This window comes from Emydura macquarii, unplaced genomic scaffold, assembly GCF_026122565.2.
Source record: "Emydura macquarii macquarii isolate MOO-44397 ecotype Brisbane River unplaced genomic scaffold, CSIRO-AGI_Emac_v2 contig_3530, whole genome shotgun sequence".
NCBI classification, from domain to species: domain Eukaryota; kingdom Metazoa; phylum Chordata; order Testudines; family Chelidae; genus Emydura; species Emydura macquarii.
In genome coordinates, this window is record NW_027133667.1 from 6,096,252 (window position 1) to 6,115,966 (window position 19,715).

A 19,715-nucleotide genomic window follows, 5' to 3' on the forward strand; every position below is an offset into this window, starting at 1 on the left:
GCTACTTTGATCTTAAAGCACCACTTAATTCAAGATAGTTATTTTTGTTAAGGACAGGAGTGGGGCTAGGGACAAAACTCAAGTTATAGCTCAGGCTAACAATGCAGTGAAGACAAGCCATCAGTCAAACATTCCCAGCAGCCCCTACCGTTTTCTTCAGGAGAGGCACTTTGTACAGTGTTTACCACAACTGAGCCTTAATCTGGGTTGGAACCTCTAGGTGCTATCATAATATGAGTCAGAAATAACTTGACTAAGGCCTGGAGGGAACAGAACTTCAAGGTCTGAGTCTAAGTCAGACCTGCTGAGGTCACCATGGTTAGTACCAGAGAACTGCAGCCCAGAGCCTGGCCTCAGAGGAGAATCACATGATGTCACCCTGAAACAGATGATGACTAGGGAGAACCTCGTTATATCTCAATTCCTCCAGGTTTAGAATGGGGATAATAGTGTATGTGAACTGGATAATAACCCAATAAAGAGTTTGTGAGCTTTCTAGTGGGCCATGCAGGAACCACCAGAACCTAGCAGAGCAGCAATGTATATATGTACCTAGACTGTATATGGTTGTATATAGTTAGTAAACATGGTTATCTGGAACTCCGCTGTGTCTCTGTGGTTTCTACATATTCTAAATGTTGTGTTAAGAGCAAAGACATAACACATCCCCATCTTTGTAAAGCATTTTGAGATCGACAGTGTATATATAAACCCTGGGACCTGGAGCCCTAGAGAACATGTAGCTCAGTATTGACACCTGTTGGTGAAATGGTAGAAGAGCAGCCCAGAGCTGCTTAACTCCAGACAGAGGTTCCATTGTTGGTGAACAAGGGCAACTGGCTGAATGGGCCCAGCCTCATTTGCATTTTAGTTATGTGACAGTTTGGTGCATTTCGGTTAAAATACAGTTAAGTCTTGAGTTTCAGGGCAATATAATGCTATTATCTCTGTTGGGGAAAATGAAAGGCAAGAGAACTGCACCAAACGTGCCCTGGCCAAGAGGGTCACTCTGAGTAGATCACAGTCTGGGATAGGTAGATAAGAGAGGCTGGCATAGGCTTAAAGAAGAGAAATGGAGGAAAGGATTACTTTTGTTGGGAAATCTTGGCTGACGATAAGGATGCTGTTAAGGGTTTCTATATGGACCATGGATCATTTTCTAAAGACTTAAGGTAACTTCAAGCCAGCAAATGGTTTTCAGGGAACAGGCTGAGTTCAGGTTGCTTCAAGGTAGATCGGGGTGGTCAGGCTGCATAGGCTGGAGCTGCTGCTTATCTGAGGGGCTCTGGTGTGAGCTCCCTGCTATCCACCAATCAAGGCTGAAATCCCTTCAGCTGTGTCAGTGGGTAGAGCCCAGAGAAGCCCCGGCAGCTCTGCTCTGCTCTGCTCTTGGGGGTGGAGGATGATCTCCTGGAATTCTCGGACGCCACCAGCCCTGCACGATGAACTGTGAGTAGGGGAGCTGAAAAGAAGGGAGGGGACTAGAATGCATTAGCCACTCACAAATCTAAGAGGAGGACTGAGGTTGTGATTGTTGGAGAGATTTCCTGGGTGGGGAGCCTTGTTAAATAGTTATTAATTTATTTGTTGTTGGCTAGCCCTAGTTTGGTCTGTTGTGTCCTAGGTGATGTATGTAGTTTCTCAGGTTTCTGGATAGGGGCTTGAGCTGATGTTGTTTAAGTTTTTAGAAGGACCCCCTAGAAAATTGAACCTGGCTGTTTTTGCTGCCAAATATGCCTGGGTTACATATGGCTGGAAATGCTATATAAGTCTACAGAATTATTATTACTATAGCGGTCTTGTAGATGTGCCACCATACAGAGCAGAATGGGCTACATGCATTTATTTCATTATTTCACTTACTGATGAAAAGTATCTTATTTCCTTCTAATCTTCCTTCCATTATATTACTTTCAACGGTGCTTGCATAGTTGCAATAAAACAGTTCAATCAGCAAAGGGAGTGTCCTTTCCCACAGTTCTCAGTCAAGACCTAAAACACTGCACTTTAGGAAAGCCACCTACTAAGTCTATGGATAAGGCCATATTGAGAGTTGGCAACCTCCTTTGGGTGTTTATTTTTCTATGTACGGTCTCTTGGAAAAGTAGTTATTTAGCAATGATAAAAAACACGAGTAGAGTGAATATGCACTGTGTTGTTAACCAGCATGTTGACACAACCCTTCCCATCACAACAAGATGTATTTCCACAATATCTGTGGTGAACCTTGCCAAAATTCCTCTGATCACTGTAGTTTCAAATGTGTAATGTTGGGATAAAACTGTAACCATATCAGAGTTGCTGGGGGTGCGGCAGCACACCCTGGGTTGAAGTGGTTTTCATCATACACAGGGTTTACAGGTTTGTTTAATGGATTTCAGAACCCCCAGTATAAAAATTGTTCTAATGCCACTGGTCACAAGACATGGGTAAATTGTATTTTACAGTCTATTTTCTACTCACTGAATTTTTCCACTATTATACTTTTATTTATTTTCATAAAAGGTCATTTTAAAAATCAGTTGGCTGGTCATGTGAAATATGTCATCTGGGAGTAGAAACAGGCTTGAAATGTGGATGGGACTTAAAAAGAAAACTTAGGTTTCAAAACTCCCTTTTTTTTTTTTAATTTCCAATTCATTTTACCACATCAATTGTGAAACCAAAAGGCCTAAGGGGAGGCGGCTGCTTCAAATTAAAACACAAAAATGAAGAAATACTTGAGGAGACACAACACTACTGAAATATAAATAGCGATCTAGCTGCCAGATGAAGACCCATTTTAGTTTATTTGCTGTGCTGTTTGCATATGTGTTCTAAACTTGTTTTGATGCTTGATTTGGAAAAGCTTGCTGCTCAGAGGCCTTGTAAAGACCAATTTTGTTTTGGAACTTAAACTCATTAATAAAAGCAGTAAGTTGATTTTTACCAAGTGTTTCACAGAGTCCCATAAAACCTCCTTGAGGTAAGGATATGGGAGAGTGACGTGTTCCCATGACTTCAAAGCCCACAAAATGTGAATAACAAAACATCACTCTGCTATTAGTTGTGGGAAAGTGCAGTGATGTGAAAAGTGCTCATTTGATTATGCATCTCATTCACTTGCATCGTCATAAAAGAAACACAAAGCTATCAACTTGATAGTCAGTAGAATGCAACAAAATATATCCTTGGAAGGGAGAGAAAGTAGAAGGAAAGAATTACATGACATCCAGCAGTTTAGCACAGCACATCTTTGTGTTGACTTCCATAGCAGTTGAGACAGTCTTTAACCAGGTCTGCATTTAATATCTTGACCATCATATATTGCATTTAATTCTGAAAGCTCTGAAATGCTTTTCAGGCTAATATGTTTAAGGATCACTTCATTCTTCACTAAAGTGCAGTCATCTCTGACATGGAACTTAAGTTTCCATAAATGCTACTCAGGGAAGGGTAAAGGGCCACAATAATAATTTTGTTAGGCAGAAGGCAATTACCCAGATAGTAATTTAGCCAGGCCAAAGAGATTAAATATCTAAAGTGTTACAAAGGGCCATGGGAGATGTAGTGGATAGGAATTGGGAAGAATCCCTTAAATAGTTTGTGAGATGTACAGGGGTCATGGCTGTCTTCTGCATTTCAGAAAGCACCAGAACTGTCCCCGAACAGCAGTGTGGGGTAGGTAGCGAGGCCTTATATATTGTTGTCGGCGGCAACCCCTTGTGGGCAAGGATGATGTCTTTCATGTAGCTAATAAACATGGTTATTTGTCTCCCACTGTGCCTGTAGCTCCGTCACAGTGCTCAGTTTGTGCCAGGGCTGAGCCCCGGCACTTCTATGCTTGACAATTCAGAGCCACGGCACCTCTGAGCTTGCTGCATCCGTTATGAAAGGAAAAGAATTGCTTGAGCCTGGCGCCTCTTTCATTACAAATTAAACACTGCTCCGTCATAATGTGTTTGTGGTATATGAACAAACAACACATCAGGGATTTTAATGGGAAAGAAGCAGGACAAGCCAAGGTGCATTAATCTCACCCCCAACTGTTGAAAAATCGAATCAGGCCCCCAAAATCATGAGAGTGACTTAAAAGTCATGAGATCTTAAACATAAAAAATGGGGGGTCTTTGGTTTGCCTTCTGGGGTCATATTTTCAGGCTTTTTTCTGTAACCGGCAGGGCTTTTCTTTTTTAATGAAAACTGAGATTCTCATGAAATCACCAGACTCCGTGACCTCGGAGTTTAAGAAGAAGAACATCCAATATCATTAGATTTGGCAGTAATGAAGGTGTTCATCTAAACCCCAGTAAAACAACCCAAAGCCTATACCAAAGAAAAGCAATGATTGGGCTGGGGGGAGTGCAAAATGTGCCATTCAGCCACTGCGTTTATCTTTGGCTCCAAAAAAACATTGCTTCCTAGAATGAGGCTGTTTCACCATCAGTCATAGGGGACCATGAGTGTGGATCCCGAGGCCACACGGGAACAATCCAGAAGCCCTTGTAGTAGCAGTCACGCTTGAGCCACCCATCTGCGCAGGAACGATATTGATAGGCTCTTGGGAAAACTGCCTCCAAGTCCAAACCCCATCTTTGTTGGAAGAAAGGATAGCCCAGTGTGGAGTGTTAGAGGGTTAGGAGGAATGAAGTAAGAAATAGAAGGATCTTCAGTGGGGGGAAGATGAGGTTCTTTGACCCGGCATACTGCAATTCCCTCTTGTCATTGCACACATTGTGCAGTTCAGAGTATGTCACTATCCAGAATGGAGTCGTGTCTTACTAACAAACTTGGTAATTACACAGCCCCCATCACTGAAGTATCTGAGTGCTGCCTCAGAAGCACTAATAAATTTATCCTCCCAACGCCTCTGAGAGTCAGGGCAGTATTACTATCTCCGTTTTACAGCTGGGTAACCGAGGCACAGAGAGGCATATTAATCTTGTGCAGATACAGGTGGTGAAGCAGGGACAGAAGGGAGTGCCTCTTCTACGCAGGGGATATGAGGCCCGGTACAGCCTCAAGAAGCTTTACATTTCATTCATTACATTGGTCCCCTGGGACTTGCAGATGTGTGAATTGCTGAGATGCAAGTTTGTCGTAGTCACAGCCACTTTGAAAACACATACACATCTTCCCTCCTCTAGTCCATCCCTGCTCTACCTCTTTTCCACACTGAAATGCCTGCCTAGTTAGTGTTGCATAGGGGTCTTTGACCTGCTTTATGGCCAGCCTTGCTGAAGGGGCCTGGGCAGTGCTTAATTTATGAGAGAGGTGCCGGATGCAGCAAGCCCAAAGGTTCCAGGGCTATGAACTGTCAAGCATAGAGGTGTCAGGGCTCAGCCGTGGCACAAATTAAGCACTGGGTCTGGGGTAATGATGTATTGCGTGCAGTGTGACCTGCGTAACGTCATACAGGCAGTACTCTGAATTGTATTAAGGACTCCTGAATCCTTGTCCACAATCCATCCTTCCAAGCTACAGTAGTCTCGGTACATCCTGTTTATAAGTGTTTAGTTTAAGCATGATTTATTGTGCTTAGGCTGCTGCAGTTTTCTTGACTCTCAGTTTACCTTCTCACTTTTCTCTTTCTACAAAACACTAATGGATTAAATTACCACAAGTCCTAATCTACCAGAAATGTGTGGTAAATTATGTCTCTTCTTTAATGGGCCTAGTAACTGCAGTGCAACAAATAGAAAGAAGACTGACTTTGTTGCATGCCCAAGTAGATGAGCAGTTAATTAACTTGAAAGACTAAACATAAGGCATCTGAGTTAAACAGTGTATCCGACTGAGAAAAATACAAAGCAAGCATCAGAGCATGTACTTGCTGCCTTCTGCCATTTCTTTACTAAGACGTTTCTGCTCTTGACTGACACAACTGTCTTTGAGTCAGAGCCCAGACTAAATACAGCAGCACCTGATTGGGAAATTACCAGGGAAATGGAAATAATTGTGTGGAAAGGCAACATTCATCAAAGTAGGGACATGATGCCAAACCCCAAGTCCAAACAACCTAGGATTCCAGGGAATTTGAAGTTCAGTTCTGAACATTGCTTCTCAATGCATCACTGTTATTAATTAACAATTGCTCCTCATTACCAATCACTGAGTCATTCGGTCGCTGTACAGAGCTCCGTTCTCTAGTGAGTTGAGGAATGATGGGTTCTAAAAAACCTTGGAGACCATCAAAGAAGGTAAGGGCAGAAGGAAGGGCACTCTTTTTTAATAATTTGTCTGCTGTTGAGTTACAGGTTATTGAGATCACTTTGAATTAAAGCTCTCCAACTCAGGGCTTATCTGTACTTGAAACACTACAGTGGCGCAACTGTGCCTCTGTAGTGCTTCAGCGCACATGCTATCTATGCCAATGGGAGGGGTTCTCCCATTGCTATAGGTATGCCACCTCTGAGAGAGGTGGTAGCTGGGTTAATGGAAGAATTCTTCGGTTGACCTAGCACTGTCTAGATGGGGACTTAAGTTGGCTTCACTCCGCCACTTAGGGGTGTGGATTTCTCACGCTGCTGAGTGAAACAGTTAAACTGACCTAATTTTCTAGTGTAGACCAGACCTAAGTAATGAGATACACACTATGAGCTTTATTGGTTGTCAGCACTGCATGAGAGTTCAACAGCACTATTCAAACTCTTACGGCTTGATTCACCACTGCCTTTCACCTTCTGTAGTCATTTACACCTGGGCAAAGTGGATGTAAAATGGTACCCAATCCCAATGGTAGTGTTTTACACCTATTTTGCATAGTTGTAAATGACTACAGAAAGTGCAAGGCAGTGAAGATTCAGGCCTCTAAATTCCTGCTCTGTGTGCAATAGTGTCCATGTAAACCTGTGATGGATTGTCTGATGGTGAGTCTCTTTATTAGTTATTCCAAGGTCCGGTCAAAAATCTGGAGGGAATGTCCCTACGTAACTACATGTGTTCATGTTCATTTTAGGCAATTAATATAGTAGAAAGTGAGAACATGAGACATGATGCCTACTGTAACAGGCCAGGTACGAGACCTGAGCTAAAGTAATAGTTAAGCCCTGCTATCATAAAGCAAAGTTAGCAGAAGTCAAGCTGTGAATGCTGGCAGACTCTCAGTAACTAGCAAGAACAGAGCTGGTATTAGTTACAGAGCACTCTCACAAGCACGTTCCAGAAAGGTACCAGAACATCTCAATGCCCCAGAGATAATGAGGGCTTACTGACCCCTCAGAATAATAACATGATGGATAGAGGTGTTTTGACTGAACTATCCAATACAAGATAAAGAGTGGTATCTCAGCTCATCAGAGGGTGGCAACTACACGTGTCAGATGGGCAACATGCAACTTGTTTGTATCAGTGTGTAAAAGAGGTTCTCAAAAGGAGTGTCTTTTTCTGGCCGAGTGAGGAACGGAAAGCCCTGCCATTTACTGAACTGGTCCATTGTCACGGGCATTCATGTATTAAGTATACTTGTAGCACGTATAGGGAGCTTTTTACTGTGCTTCATTGGCCTTCGTTACTAAAATGGATCTCTGGTCTTACTGGGTAATCCAATCATGGTTTGCTATATCGGTTATCTGCAGATCTGGGACAGCATACACACCGAAAGAACACACACACAGCCAACAGATAACAACAATGAGCTCAGCAAAATGCTCACTTGATTAGATGTGCATGTGGGGTCACACATTGCTGTATTCTTATAAATTAGTTTCAAATTAAACATGCATGAAGCTTGATTATGGAATCATAACACTTTCCAAGATAAAAGTAAGTCCCCGCACATTCAGAACAGTCAAACATCCCCTCAGGATCCGAAGACTTAGGAAATATCTAGATGCAAATTTGTATGGACTTGTTATGTCTGACATGCATTTGTGCATTTGGCCAGATAATATGCGGTAGTGGACATGTTTTATTGATCTCAGTGTTCCTCCATTTGAGTAAGGACTAATGTTTGCATGGGAGACGTGGGGCAAATGGAACAAGAGAATGGGATACCATTGGAACAGATTAACAAGGGATATGGTACATTCTCCATCTCTGGATGCCTATCTAAAAGGTTTGAGAAAGACAAGATGGAGTAGGTAGTATCTTTATTGGACCAACTTCTGATGCAAAAGCCAAACTTCTCAGAGCTCTTCTTATTGCTACAATAAGAATGCAAACAACATCTAAAAGATATGTTATTGTTCAACCACAACTCATTGGAGTAGATACAGGAATCACTGGGTGAAACTGTGGCCTGGGCTATGCAGGAGGTCAATCTAGAAGGTTAAATGGTCCCTTCTGTCTTTAAAATTGATTAAATAAACATGAACAAGAACTTCTAATGCCCATTTTAACATTTTTACTGCTGGTCTTTCCCCACACAGCTCCTTTCCTATTGTTGTTCCATTAATGGTTAAGATACACAAGTATTTAGAAGCACAGCAAGTTCATTATGGGGCTGTCTCTAGAACACTTGGTAAAGAACAAGTGTGTTAATCTACCAGACTACTTGGCATTGCAGCAATTGACTGGTATGAGAAATACCTGGAATGTTAGGCGTAAGTGGATGTGCGTGTGTCATGAAGTACCTGGAACATCTAGGAGCAGGAATGAAATGGTTAAAAAGAATAGGTATAGTCATACGTTATTTAAAATTTAGTTTTACTTTGTGGAGATTAGACTGGCTTTTTAATTAGTTTTTAAAAGCGTACATTGTTTCCAGAGATACCAGGTGGATGAGGTAATATCTTTTATTGGATCAACTTCTATAGATGAGAGAGGCAACATAGGTTGGTCTAATAAAAGATACTACCTCACCCATCTTGTCTCTCTAATATCCTGGAACTGACATGGCTACAATACGGCATACATTGTTTTTGCTCATTTATTTCAGTACATGTTACAATTTTGGAAGTTTAATAAGTTCCAGCTGATACAAAAGGATCACTTATTTGTCTTTGTTTTTGTCTTATCACATCTCACTTAGGGTGACTTTGTCTCAGACAACTCTTCATAAAAGGAATAATGTCAATTTGCAAATCTGAATGCAGTAATTTTTTTTTACAGTCCAAACACAGTGTGCAGGTCATGTTTTGTGACTAATAAAACATTTCAAATCAGGACATTTTGATGTATTAATTATTATTGCAGCGTTTCTTAGGAATAAGACTTTTAAGTTTTAATGAATGTGCAAAATGTGTGCTTTTGTCTGGTGCTTGAATGAGAGTTCAAAAAAATAGCTTTGTTGTTGCCTAAAAGGTGTTCTCGAGAACCTTTTAAACTGACAGCGGAAAAGTGTGTTAGTTTTAAAATAGTAGGAACGTGAGGTGTATTTATTTATTTTGTAAAGACGAGAAATAACATTCAGACCAAAATTTAGACCAGTCTTAATGCATAGTTAAGGTGCAGAATCACTCAGTAGCCAGGAAATGTAGTGTTAAGATTGACGTCTCAGCTTTAACTCTGCCCTCATTCCCTTTGCTTAAAATTTAGGCCCACTTTTCTTCTCACACCAGGTTTACACTAGTGTAGCTCTATTGACTTCAAAAGGAACAGTCTAAGTGAGTGGAGAATCGGGTCTTTTACCATTATGACATCTAATATAGTCTACAGTATAACACATGCTGGAATCTGTAACACAACCTTCCCTGCACCCTCCTGGCACTGCTGAAGTTAACTGGAGTTTTGACGTTGACCATAATGAGAGCAGGATTGACTCTGTAGACTTCACCCGTGCCCCTTGAGTAAAATGATACCACCCAACATGAGCAAGAGTGGCAGAATTATGGCTGAAGCGATGAGAGGTTGACATGAGGCTCCTTAAATACAGATGAAAGCTATAATTTCATGTGAGTTAAACTTCCCTATTCAAAGTGAGGGTGACTGCCATCTGCGCTACACTATGCAAAGAAGGACATCCCTCAGGCTCCTGGCACAGACCCCCTCCTGGTTATTTTAATTAAATATATCAAAGATGCCCTAAATTAAGCTATCGTTACGTACTGCCCTCTCCTTGTTTCAGCTAGCCCTGGTTGATGCCTGTAGCCAACACTTGAGGTGCGGTACCTGTAACACTAGCAAGGCATGGGACGTTTCTTGCCTTGAGACAAGCTAATGTAAAAGTCCCGGGCAGCCACCTGGCTTCACAGATTCTTGGCTGAGAGGCTAAAGAAGGAAGTCGATGTGGAGATCTTCGAACAGTCTGGTGGCTGGATTTGCTCAGAGCTGAGATCTGAACAGGTCTCCTTTCTGCTATAAGCCCTTCCTGTCTGCTCTCCTCATAAGACCCTCAAATTGGGGTCTGCAGGCTCCTTACAGAGTCAAAGCAAGTAAGTTGCCTAGTCTGTTAGCTCATTACATTGCTCGAGGTGTTCATGCTCTTAGCATTTTTCCAACTCTAGTGGATTTCAAAACATGCCAATGAAAGAATTGAAGGGATTATTTTGTTGTTAATGCTCATCCTTTTACTCTGTCAGGGAATTACCCGTGGTCATTAGCAGCTATTCCAGCTCGCTGAGTTCACTCCTGTGTATGGGACCTTTCCTGCACTCTGATTCCCCTTTAATGAAGGGAGTAGGTGTAAGTAGTTTCACTGCTTTTGGCTGGCAGGAAACTGATGCCATGACAGCCCTGTGTTGTCAGCAAGACTGTATTAATGTGGCTGTAGCCATCCTCTCAGCTTTCTGTCAAAGATTTCCTTACAAGTAGCTAGTCTTCTGTGGAGAGGAAAAGATTTGCTAATGATTAGCATTGCTGGTTCAAAAGGCTTGGAAGTCCAGTAAAAGTAGCAGGAGGGTGTCTCACCCAACTGTGTTAGTGTTTGCCATAGAACTGCCGGTTAAATTTAACACCAGTTCGTGATGTGCTAATGGAGGTAACCTTTAATATTAAAGTTAATGTCCTGTATGTTGTTTTGGTTGAACCAGCCATCATCAGTTTTTCATAGAGACACCTTGTGATCATGCTGATCGTAGTTGCCTTCTTTTTACCATGTGCACTCAACACGCCATCAGTTGTATACACCCATTTTCTCATCTTCTTCTTAGATTGTGAGGTCCAGGGGAGAGGGACCATTTTTTTGTTGTGGGTTTGTACAGTACCTAGCACCAGGATGCGTAACACACAGCCCTGAGATTAAGGCATAACTTGCTCTTCACATGGCTACTGCAATACAAGTAATGCTATTTATTTGCTGATCACTGATGGTGTGTTCAGTCTTGTGCAAACACAGTACTTGGGGATGCTTGAAATCATCAGAATATCATTAATCTGCTTATGAGGCCCATGGTTCTAGCCATAACCTGTCAGACTATAATACTACAGAGGAGTTTAAAGTGACTCAAACTCTCTTCTCATTCAGATACTATCTCTACAGCCAGTGTATCATCTGACAATTGAAAGAAATGGGTGAATGGAAAAGGCATAAAGGACTCTCTGATAGGACGTGAAGAGAAAATCACAAAACAAACAGTATTTGCACAGCCAAATGCACAGTAGTCTGATACTATGGGGAAAAAAATCCCACTACAAGACTCAGTCTGTCAACATTACCTACTGTACAGATGAATGAAATCTCCCTCTCTTTCCTGGCCTGAAGGCTCTCATGGTTTCTTTCCACAAGATCGCACTAGTCAAACCTTCTTGAAATTCACTATGTCAGTACATTTTGAAATTCAAAAAGAACCAGGGAAAAATAAAATGTCTATGTCCCTCTGCCCTTTTCAACCAACTATAAAGCTTTTTTTCTTTTTCTTTTTAAACCCGCTGCCCTTGTTAACTTATAATATATCCCTCAAAGTCTGAGTGCCCTCTTCTTCCTCCTCTAGGATCAGTGGCGCCTCTGCCCCCATTAACATCAGTGGAGCCAGGAGAGTAGCCATCTTTTCTTCCGATGCACTTAGTAAATGTTTTCTCATTTGCAATACACCCTTGCTTGAGTTACGGTAAAGAAGCATTTTCTTTCTGTCACACAATCTAACATTTGGCATAACAGATTTCTCATAGTGTATGTTAGTCCCTTGTAAACCTTTTCCAATGTTTATCCAAATACTGATTTACATGTAACAAAAAGTGTCCTGTATTTTTACTATGCCTTGGTGTGACTCCCACTCATCCCCCATGTTTACATGTAAATTTTCCCCTATTTTCAAATAGGGCCTCAGAGCTGCAGGCAAAATTTTGCTCCTGCAATTAATTGTGTGCAAAGTGTGGCATCCATAACTCATTCATTCTTTTGCCTGGGCCTCAGATTGTGAGTGCTGCTAGTTATTGTGGTTGCACAACTTAATGGGCAACCAGTTTAAAGATGAAACTCCCAAATTCATTAGTGTGTTGATTTCCTTAGAACTGCTGTGAAGGAATGCTTCATTACCATGTACATAGTAATATCTCTTGGGCCCAGGCTAATAGTCCTGAGGCGTAATACAGAAAACATAATATTAAATTCCCCAAGATCTATGTAACAAATGCAACTCCTATCAGGCAGCAAAATACCCTGCCCTGTCATGGATACAAAGTATGAAAGGTTTCATTTCCTCACCACAAACAGCCAGTTTAAAATATAAAGTTCTCCCTTTAAAAATAAAGAGGGTACACTTAAACGGGATTCCCAGGCTGCATGCCAAGTCTGAGATTTTGAAGAGTTTATTTGTTGTTGTTTTTCACTGCCTCGCTCTCTGTCTCTGCCTAAACGCGCTAATTAGTTTTGTCGATTTGAAAAAAAAAGGCTCTGAACCAGAGTGAGGCTTCTAGTTGTTTCCTATGGTTTCCTAGACAGCTTGCCCTGTGAAGGGCAAGCCATGGCATAGTCCCAGGTCTGAGTGTTAGGTAGAGGCACATCCCACAAACTTCTTTTCCAGGGTTTGCCAATACTGTAGTTTGTTGATGCACTGATAGCAGCCATGAGGAGACTTGGAAAGTCATACGCTTTCCCCTTTTAGCCAATGGAAATATGCTTATGGTAGAAATTAGCAACACTAAGGTGCAGAAGAGGAAATGACTGGGAAGATGGGAAAGAAATAACCCTGGAATGAAGAGGTGCAGACAAAAGCCGTTCCCTTCCTTCAGAGGTGGGGATGCCCAAGGAGAGGAAAAGCTCAGAATAATAGAAACAGACAGGACTAGAATGGCATGTGTGAGTACACAACTGCATTTGTCAACCATCTCTTGCAGATATTTTGAAGGGTTTTGCTGTTGGGAAATAGAACTTTCTATTAGTTTACAGGCCGTGCTTACAGACCTCAGCTGAGAAGGGCCTCCATTGTGGTAGGCACTGTAAAGACGCACAGTAAGACAGCCACTCCTCTGAAAAACTTACTATCCAAATAAGAACATTTTTCCTTTTCCTGTCATAGTGTATAGGACAGGGCAAAAGCTATTTTAATATGCATGAGTTCATTATGAACCTGGCCATTAGTCCAGTAAAGTCAATGGGACACTTTCTATTGGCTCAGTAGACTTTGGATGAGATATTATAATTTTGGCTATCTCCTTCTGCCATCAGAAACAATCTCTTTCTCTCTCTGCTTTCTCATCTGTCAATCCTGCAATTCAGTAATAGTTTGACATGCATACCAAACACTATTTAGGAAGCTTCAGGGAAATAGCAGATTCTTGCACATCTAATCTTATTAAAATTAACAAATAATTAGAGCACTTAGGCAGGGACAGAGGCACTGAAATCAATCACAAATAAACTATCGAAAACCTCGGATTTGGCATGCAGCCTGGGAATCCCCTTGAAAAGTTATCACTTAAAGAAACAGTTGTGTATTGTTCAGCTGGATCTCAGTGGGAGCCTATGGCAGAAGAGAGCTTTCAGATTTAGAGTGGTTTGATAGGAATCCCCTAGAAAAAGCAAAATATGAATTTCTTAATTTATTTTCCCAACTTTCTTTCCTTGTTGCATATCTACTGTATATCTCTCTATATCATGAGCATTGCTTCCCAATATTTTGAGTGGTCAACAACACTGCACTGTGTGAATTTAGGTGAAAAGAACAGTGTGGTTCTGCCAGCCCCAGATGTGTGAGGTGAACACATTAATCAGATGCTGGATTAATAGGTGTGGCTACCGGTTTGATACAAATACCTCTTAGGCATGCATCCGACATGTTGGGGGGCCAGTTCATCAGAAGGGGTGTTTATTAACACTGAGAGGCTGAGGCCCTAACTCAGGGAGAATTGTGTCAGAGTCTGCAGGCTGAGCTCTGGTAGTTCAAAAAGCTTTCTCAATTACTCTGAGTGCAGGTTAAGCTCATTGAAAATGCCCCTCCTGGTTTATCTCCCCACCCCACTTTGTTCCAGTTAGGGCTGTCACCTCTCCTTGGACTGTAACTGAATCTACTTCTACCCTGGTCCTTCCTAGCAGGCCACACATCCCTACAAATAGAACCAATAATTGCACTAGTTTTCTCAATAATCAGTTCCTTGTTCTCCTGTTCAGCCTTTTCGGGCTAGCGGGTTTTTTGTGGTTGAACGGTTTCTCCTTTCCTTGCCATCAGCCTCTGCTTCATCCCTAACAACACTGTTTTTCCTCTCTCCCTATACCTCTATTCTCCTATCTCCCTCCTTTCATTCCAATTCTGTCACTCTCCCTCCTTTCTCCGTCAGCCTTGCTCTGCTCTTCAATCTCTCTGTTGTTGTTCCTCCAGTGCCCTTTTCCCTATCTCATTCCCTTCCTGTACTCTTCTCCATCTTCATTTCTCTTCCCACCATTATACTGCCCTTCCCTCTCTTCATCTCCTCCTTGTACAGTCTCCTTCTTTTACTGTCCCCACAGCACTGTCTTTAACACTTTTATGCGATTGCCACACAGTCCATCCAGTCTTCAGTATTTTTGATCTCACCCTTCCAACCCAATCAGAACTGTAGGAGCTTTGTGCAAAGCACCCAGTTGCTGACAGCATGGCTGAAAACTGGAAGAAACACTTGGATACTGGAGGACCAGGCCAGGGTACTAAAAAAAAAAAAAAAGAAAAGGTAGATCAGAAAGGTATTCACCCTTTTTCCTAATACAAGTTAAAGAGTACATTCAATGAAACTGAATGGTAGCAAAGCTAAGGTTGACAAAAGAAAATACTGTATTCATTCAATACACAATTAGCCCTCAAAATTCAATGCCACGTTTCATTGAGACCAAAAGCTTAGCAGGGATCCTGAAGAAGGATTAGACGTTTATGTGGATAATAGGAATATCCATCGTTATAACAGTAAAAAAAAAATTGAAGAGAATCTTGGAAGGAAAATAAACCGTGGTGCTTCAAAGCACAAGTCAACCTCTAACCAATGGGGGTTACGCAGGCCCTTTCCCTGGAGTCAGATGATCTCCTAACTGCCTACTGCAGGTCTTCTTGAACTTTCCTTTGATGCACCTTGTGTTGGTGGAGACAGGACACCTGAACTAGATGGACACAGGTCTGATCTGGTGTGGCTATTCCTCTGTTTCTAAATACAACCTGATTTCCCAGTCTTAAACATCATTAGCAGCTAAATGTTAATATTGGGGGAAACAGAAGATCAGGTGGCTGATGTCAGATATGCAAAGAGTGACTTTAAGGTCAGAGAAATTCAGCACAGGTCTTGCTGGCATAGTCACTGGCAGCCTTTTATTTATTTATTTATTTATGTTGCTCGTCTGGTAAAGCATCGGTCTGTGTACCACACGGGTCTTGATTTGAGCCTTAACTCTGGTAATGTGAGGAGGCACGCACAGAGCAACCTGAGCCACTGAAGGGAATTTAAATCCAAATTCTGTTTCATGGCTGCTAGCTAGTGGGCTCGCTAATGAATCATAGCCTCTGTTTTGGCATCTTATTGCTGTCCCTCCACCCTTGTAGCCAAGTACAGATGAAACCAAATCTCTCCCCACCCAAATATTAATAAGACATCAGCAAAGTCTTGTCCTAATCCTGCAAATCTTATTGATGAGAGTAGCCTTATGGGAGAGTAATCCCATTGATTAAAGTGGGACTCCTCTCATGAGTAAGGGCTGCTGGCATGAAAAAGGAATGCAGGATCAGGTCCCATTTTTCTAGAAGAAAATTAGAATAACTTCAGAGCAGTTATCTCCCTGGGACCCATTTATCTTCCAAGTGACTTTCTGGTTTCCAACTATTAGACCACAGAAGAGGCACATGGATGAGAGAGGGGGGAGGAGGAGAGATAGGGGAATGGAAAAGTTTATTGTTACAGAAGCAGTAATCTGCAAAATCTGTAAAACTGCTTTCTTCCTTTCCCTTTGTTTTCGTATGTTTCAGGAACCTAACTTGGTGATTGGTGTTTTCCATTAGGCTTACTGTCAAAATAAAAATAAAAAGGCGAGATAATAGATGGGGGGGAAAAAAAAGAGGATCAACCATCTCTAATTTATTATTTCAAAAAGGATTATGTTAAATTTTTGCTTCTCAAATTGCTAATGTTTACATTTAATCTCACTTTGAAATTGGGCAGCATCTGTTTTAGCATAATCTCTCCCTCTCTCTTTAGATTCATCCCTTTTAAAGTAGAAGATCACTTCTCCCCTCCCCCCCAGTTTTGCAGGACAGATAGTTATTTTCTTTCTAAAAGTATACTACAGATTTTTGGTGTTGATGTTTGTTCTAGTGATGAAAATATTAGCCACAATAGATTAAAATTGGGTTTTACTTAGCATCTTTCCTACACTATTTTCCCAAAGTGCTTTACAAAGCAATGAGTTAGAGACTGATACAGAGACTGTACAATCAGCACAGTCAGTACTGCTCCTTCACAGACCTTGGTTTCAGAAGGAAACATGTTTATTCCCTAGTCTTTTTGGAAAAAATACTATAGGTCACCAAATCTTCTGCTAGTGTCAACTATATCACCGCTCCATTGACTTCAATGGAGCTACACAAATTTACACCAGCCTCGAATCTTGCCCATGATCTTTAATGTTCAACTTGAAACCCATCAGAAACAGGACCACAGTTAAACGTCACGTTTAAAGGATGACAACGGCAACAAGCAGCAACTTAGCACTCCATATCATTGTTAGCACAGGGTATGAAGCCAAGTCCTGAAATGGGACTGACTTTAAGTACATCAGAAGCAGGAAGCCTGCTAAACAAACAGTGGGGCCACTGGATGATGGAGATGCTAAAGGAGCACTCAAGGAAGATAAGGCTATTGCGGAGAAACTAAATGAATTCTTTGCATCGGTCTTCACAGATGAGGCTGTGAGGGAGATTCCCAAACCTGAGCCATTCTTTTTAGGTGACAAATCTGAGGAACTGTCCCAGATTGAGGTGTCATTAGAGGTAGTTTTGGAAAAAACTGATAAATTAAACAGTAATAAATCACCGGGACCAGATGGTATCCACCCAAGAGTTCCGAAGGAACTCAGATGTAAAATTTCAGAACTACTAACTGAGGTATGTAACCTATCATTTAAATCAGTTTCTGTACCAGATGACTGGAGGATAGCTAATGTGACACCAATTTTTGAAAAAGGCTCCAGAGGAAATACCAGCAATTACAGGCTGGTGAGCCTAACTTCAGCACCAGACAAATTGGTTGAAATTATAGTAAAGAATAGATGATACATACATGAACACGATTTGTTGGGGGATGAGACAATATGATTTTTGCAAAGGGAAATCATGTCTCACCAATCTACTACAATTTTTTGAGGGTGTCAACAAGCATATGGACAAGGGTGATCCAATGGATATGGTGTACTTAGATTTTCAGAAAGCCTTTGACAAAGTCCCTCACCAAAGGCTCTTAAGCATATTAAGTTGTCATGGGATAAGAGCGAAGGTCCTCTCCTGGATCAGTAACTGGTTAAAAGATAGGGAAAAAAGGGTAGGAAAAAATGTTCAATTTTCAGAATGGAGAGAAATAAATAGTGGTGTCTTCCAGGGGTCTGTCCTTGGACCAGGACTGTTCAACATATTCATAAATGATCTTGGTAAACACTGACGTTGCTACATTTCCAGATGAAACAAAATTACTCCAGATAGTTAAGTCCAACGCCACCTGCAAAGCATTACAAAGGGATCTTACAAAACTGAGTGACTGGGCAACAATATGAAATTCAATGTAAAAAAATGCAAAGTAACACATTAGAAAACAGAATCCCAACTATACATATAAAATGATGGGGTCTAAATTAGCTGTTACCACTCAAGAAAGAGATCTCCGACTCACTGTGGATAGTTCTCTGAAAACATTCACTCAGTGTGCAACAGCAGTCAAAAAAGCTAACAGAATGTTAGGAATCATTAGGAAAGGGATAGATAATAAGACAAAAAATTTCATATTGCCTCCTTATAAATCCAAGATCTGCACAAGATGTGAGCCTATCTGGTCACCCCATCTCAAAAAAAGGTACAGAAAAGGACAACAAAATGATTACGGGTATAGAAAAGCTTTCATATAATGAGAGACAAATAAGACTGGGACTTTTCATCTTGGAAAAGTGATGACTAAGGGGGGATAGGATAAAGGTCTATAAAATAATGACTGGTGTGGAGAAAGTAAATAAGGAAATGTTATTTATTCCTTCTCATAACACAATAAATAGGGGTCACCAAATGAAACTAAAGGGAGCAGGTTTAAAAGGAAAACAAGGAAGTATTTCTTCACACAATGCACAGTCAACCTGTGGAACTCCTTGCCAGAGGATGTTGTGAATGCCAAGACTATAATGGAGTTCAAAAAAGAACTAAAAAAGTTCATGGAGGATAGGTCCATCAATGGCTACTAGCCAGATGGGCAGGGATTGCTGTTTTCCAGAAGCTGGGAATGGCCAAAAGGATGGATCACTTGATGATTAACTGTTCTATTCATTCCCTCTGAAGCAGTGGCGTACCATGGGTCTCTGGCACCTGGGTGCCAAGCCTGCATTTGCAACCCCCCCTGGCCTAACACTCCTCCCCACAGGGCAGGAGGGGTCCCCGGCTCCCACCAGGTGGCTCTGTCCCCCAGCTGCCCCGGCGGGGGGAGGGTCTGTAGCTGCGGGGGTGGTGGACGACACACACGCTGCTTACCTCCTTCTGCACAGGAGACTTTCATGTGCTCATAGTGGCAACCGCACTTACCCGCAGCGCGGCAGCCATCTCTCCCCCACAGCCTGGTGTCAGCTCGGGCGGGGTGGCCTCACCCTCTGGCCTGGACAGTGTACGGGGGGGGGGGTGTACAGGAGGTTCTCCATCCAGCTGCCCCTCAGACCCTCCCCTGCCCATTGTGAAGGGCCAGTCTGGCGCCCCCCCCCACACGCTGGCACCCATGGGCCTGGCCCCTCCCCCCAGTCCCTCTTTGGTATGCCACTGCTCTGAAGCACCTGGCATTGGCCCCTGTTGGAGGACAAGATGCTGGGCTAGATGGATCATTGGTCTGACCCAGTATGGCCATTCTTATGATGCCACTTCATTATGTCCTAGAGCAGGGAGTGTACCAACTCAACCACAGTGCCACTACGTGAGTGTATTGAATATCCGTGACAGATGGATTTCAGACATCTCAGAAGTTTAATAGCCAACATCCCTACTGATTACCCCTATCAGAGGATATACAACATCATACATGTAGAAATATCGTCTGAAGTATAAAAGCGCATGCACGCATTTTTAAGGGGCTGATTCAATTCTGCATGCTCCAGGTTAAACAAGGGTAACTCCATTTACTCCTATCGGTTTAGGCAGTGGGCACCAGGCATACACTCTGACTGATCTTGTTATCTGTTTGGGGGTATCTGGAGATAGGAGAGATCTGTATTTTTGACCAACTGG

General features: G+C 42.0%; 1 protein-coding gene across 1 annotated transcript in view; it reads left to right on the forward strand.

The window, feature by feature from the left end:
- Positions 1–1,406: 1,406 nt before the first annotated feature.
- The window catches only part of FAM180A (family with sequence similarity 180 member A), a 56,634-nt gene continuing 38,325 nt past the window's right edge, over positions 1,407–19,715 (forward strand). Inside the window, exon 1 of the mRNA XM_067536087.1 lies at positions 1,407–1,449. Within this exon, the coding sequence (XP_067392188.1) occupies positions 1,443–1,449 (7 nt within the window). The 5' untranslated portion in view covers positions 1,407–1,442. The remainder of the gene's footprint in view (positions 1,450–19,715) is intronic.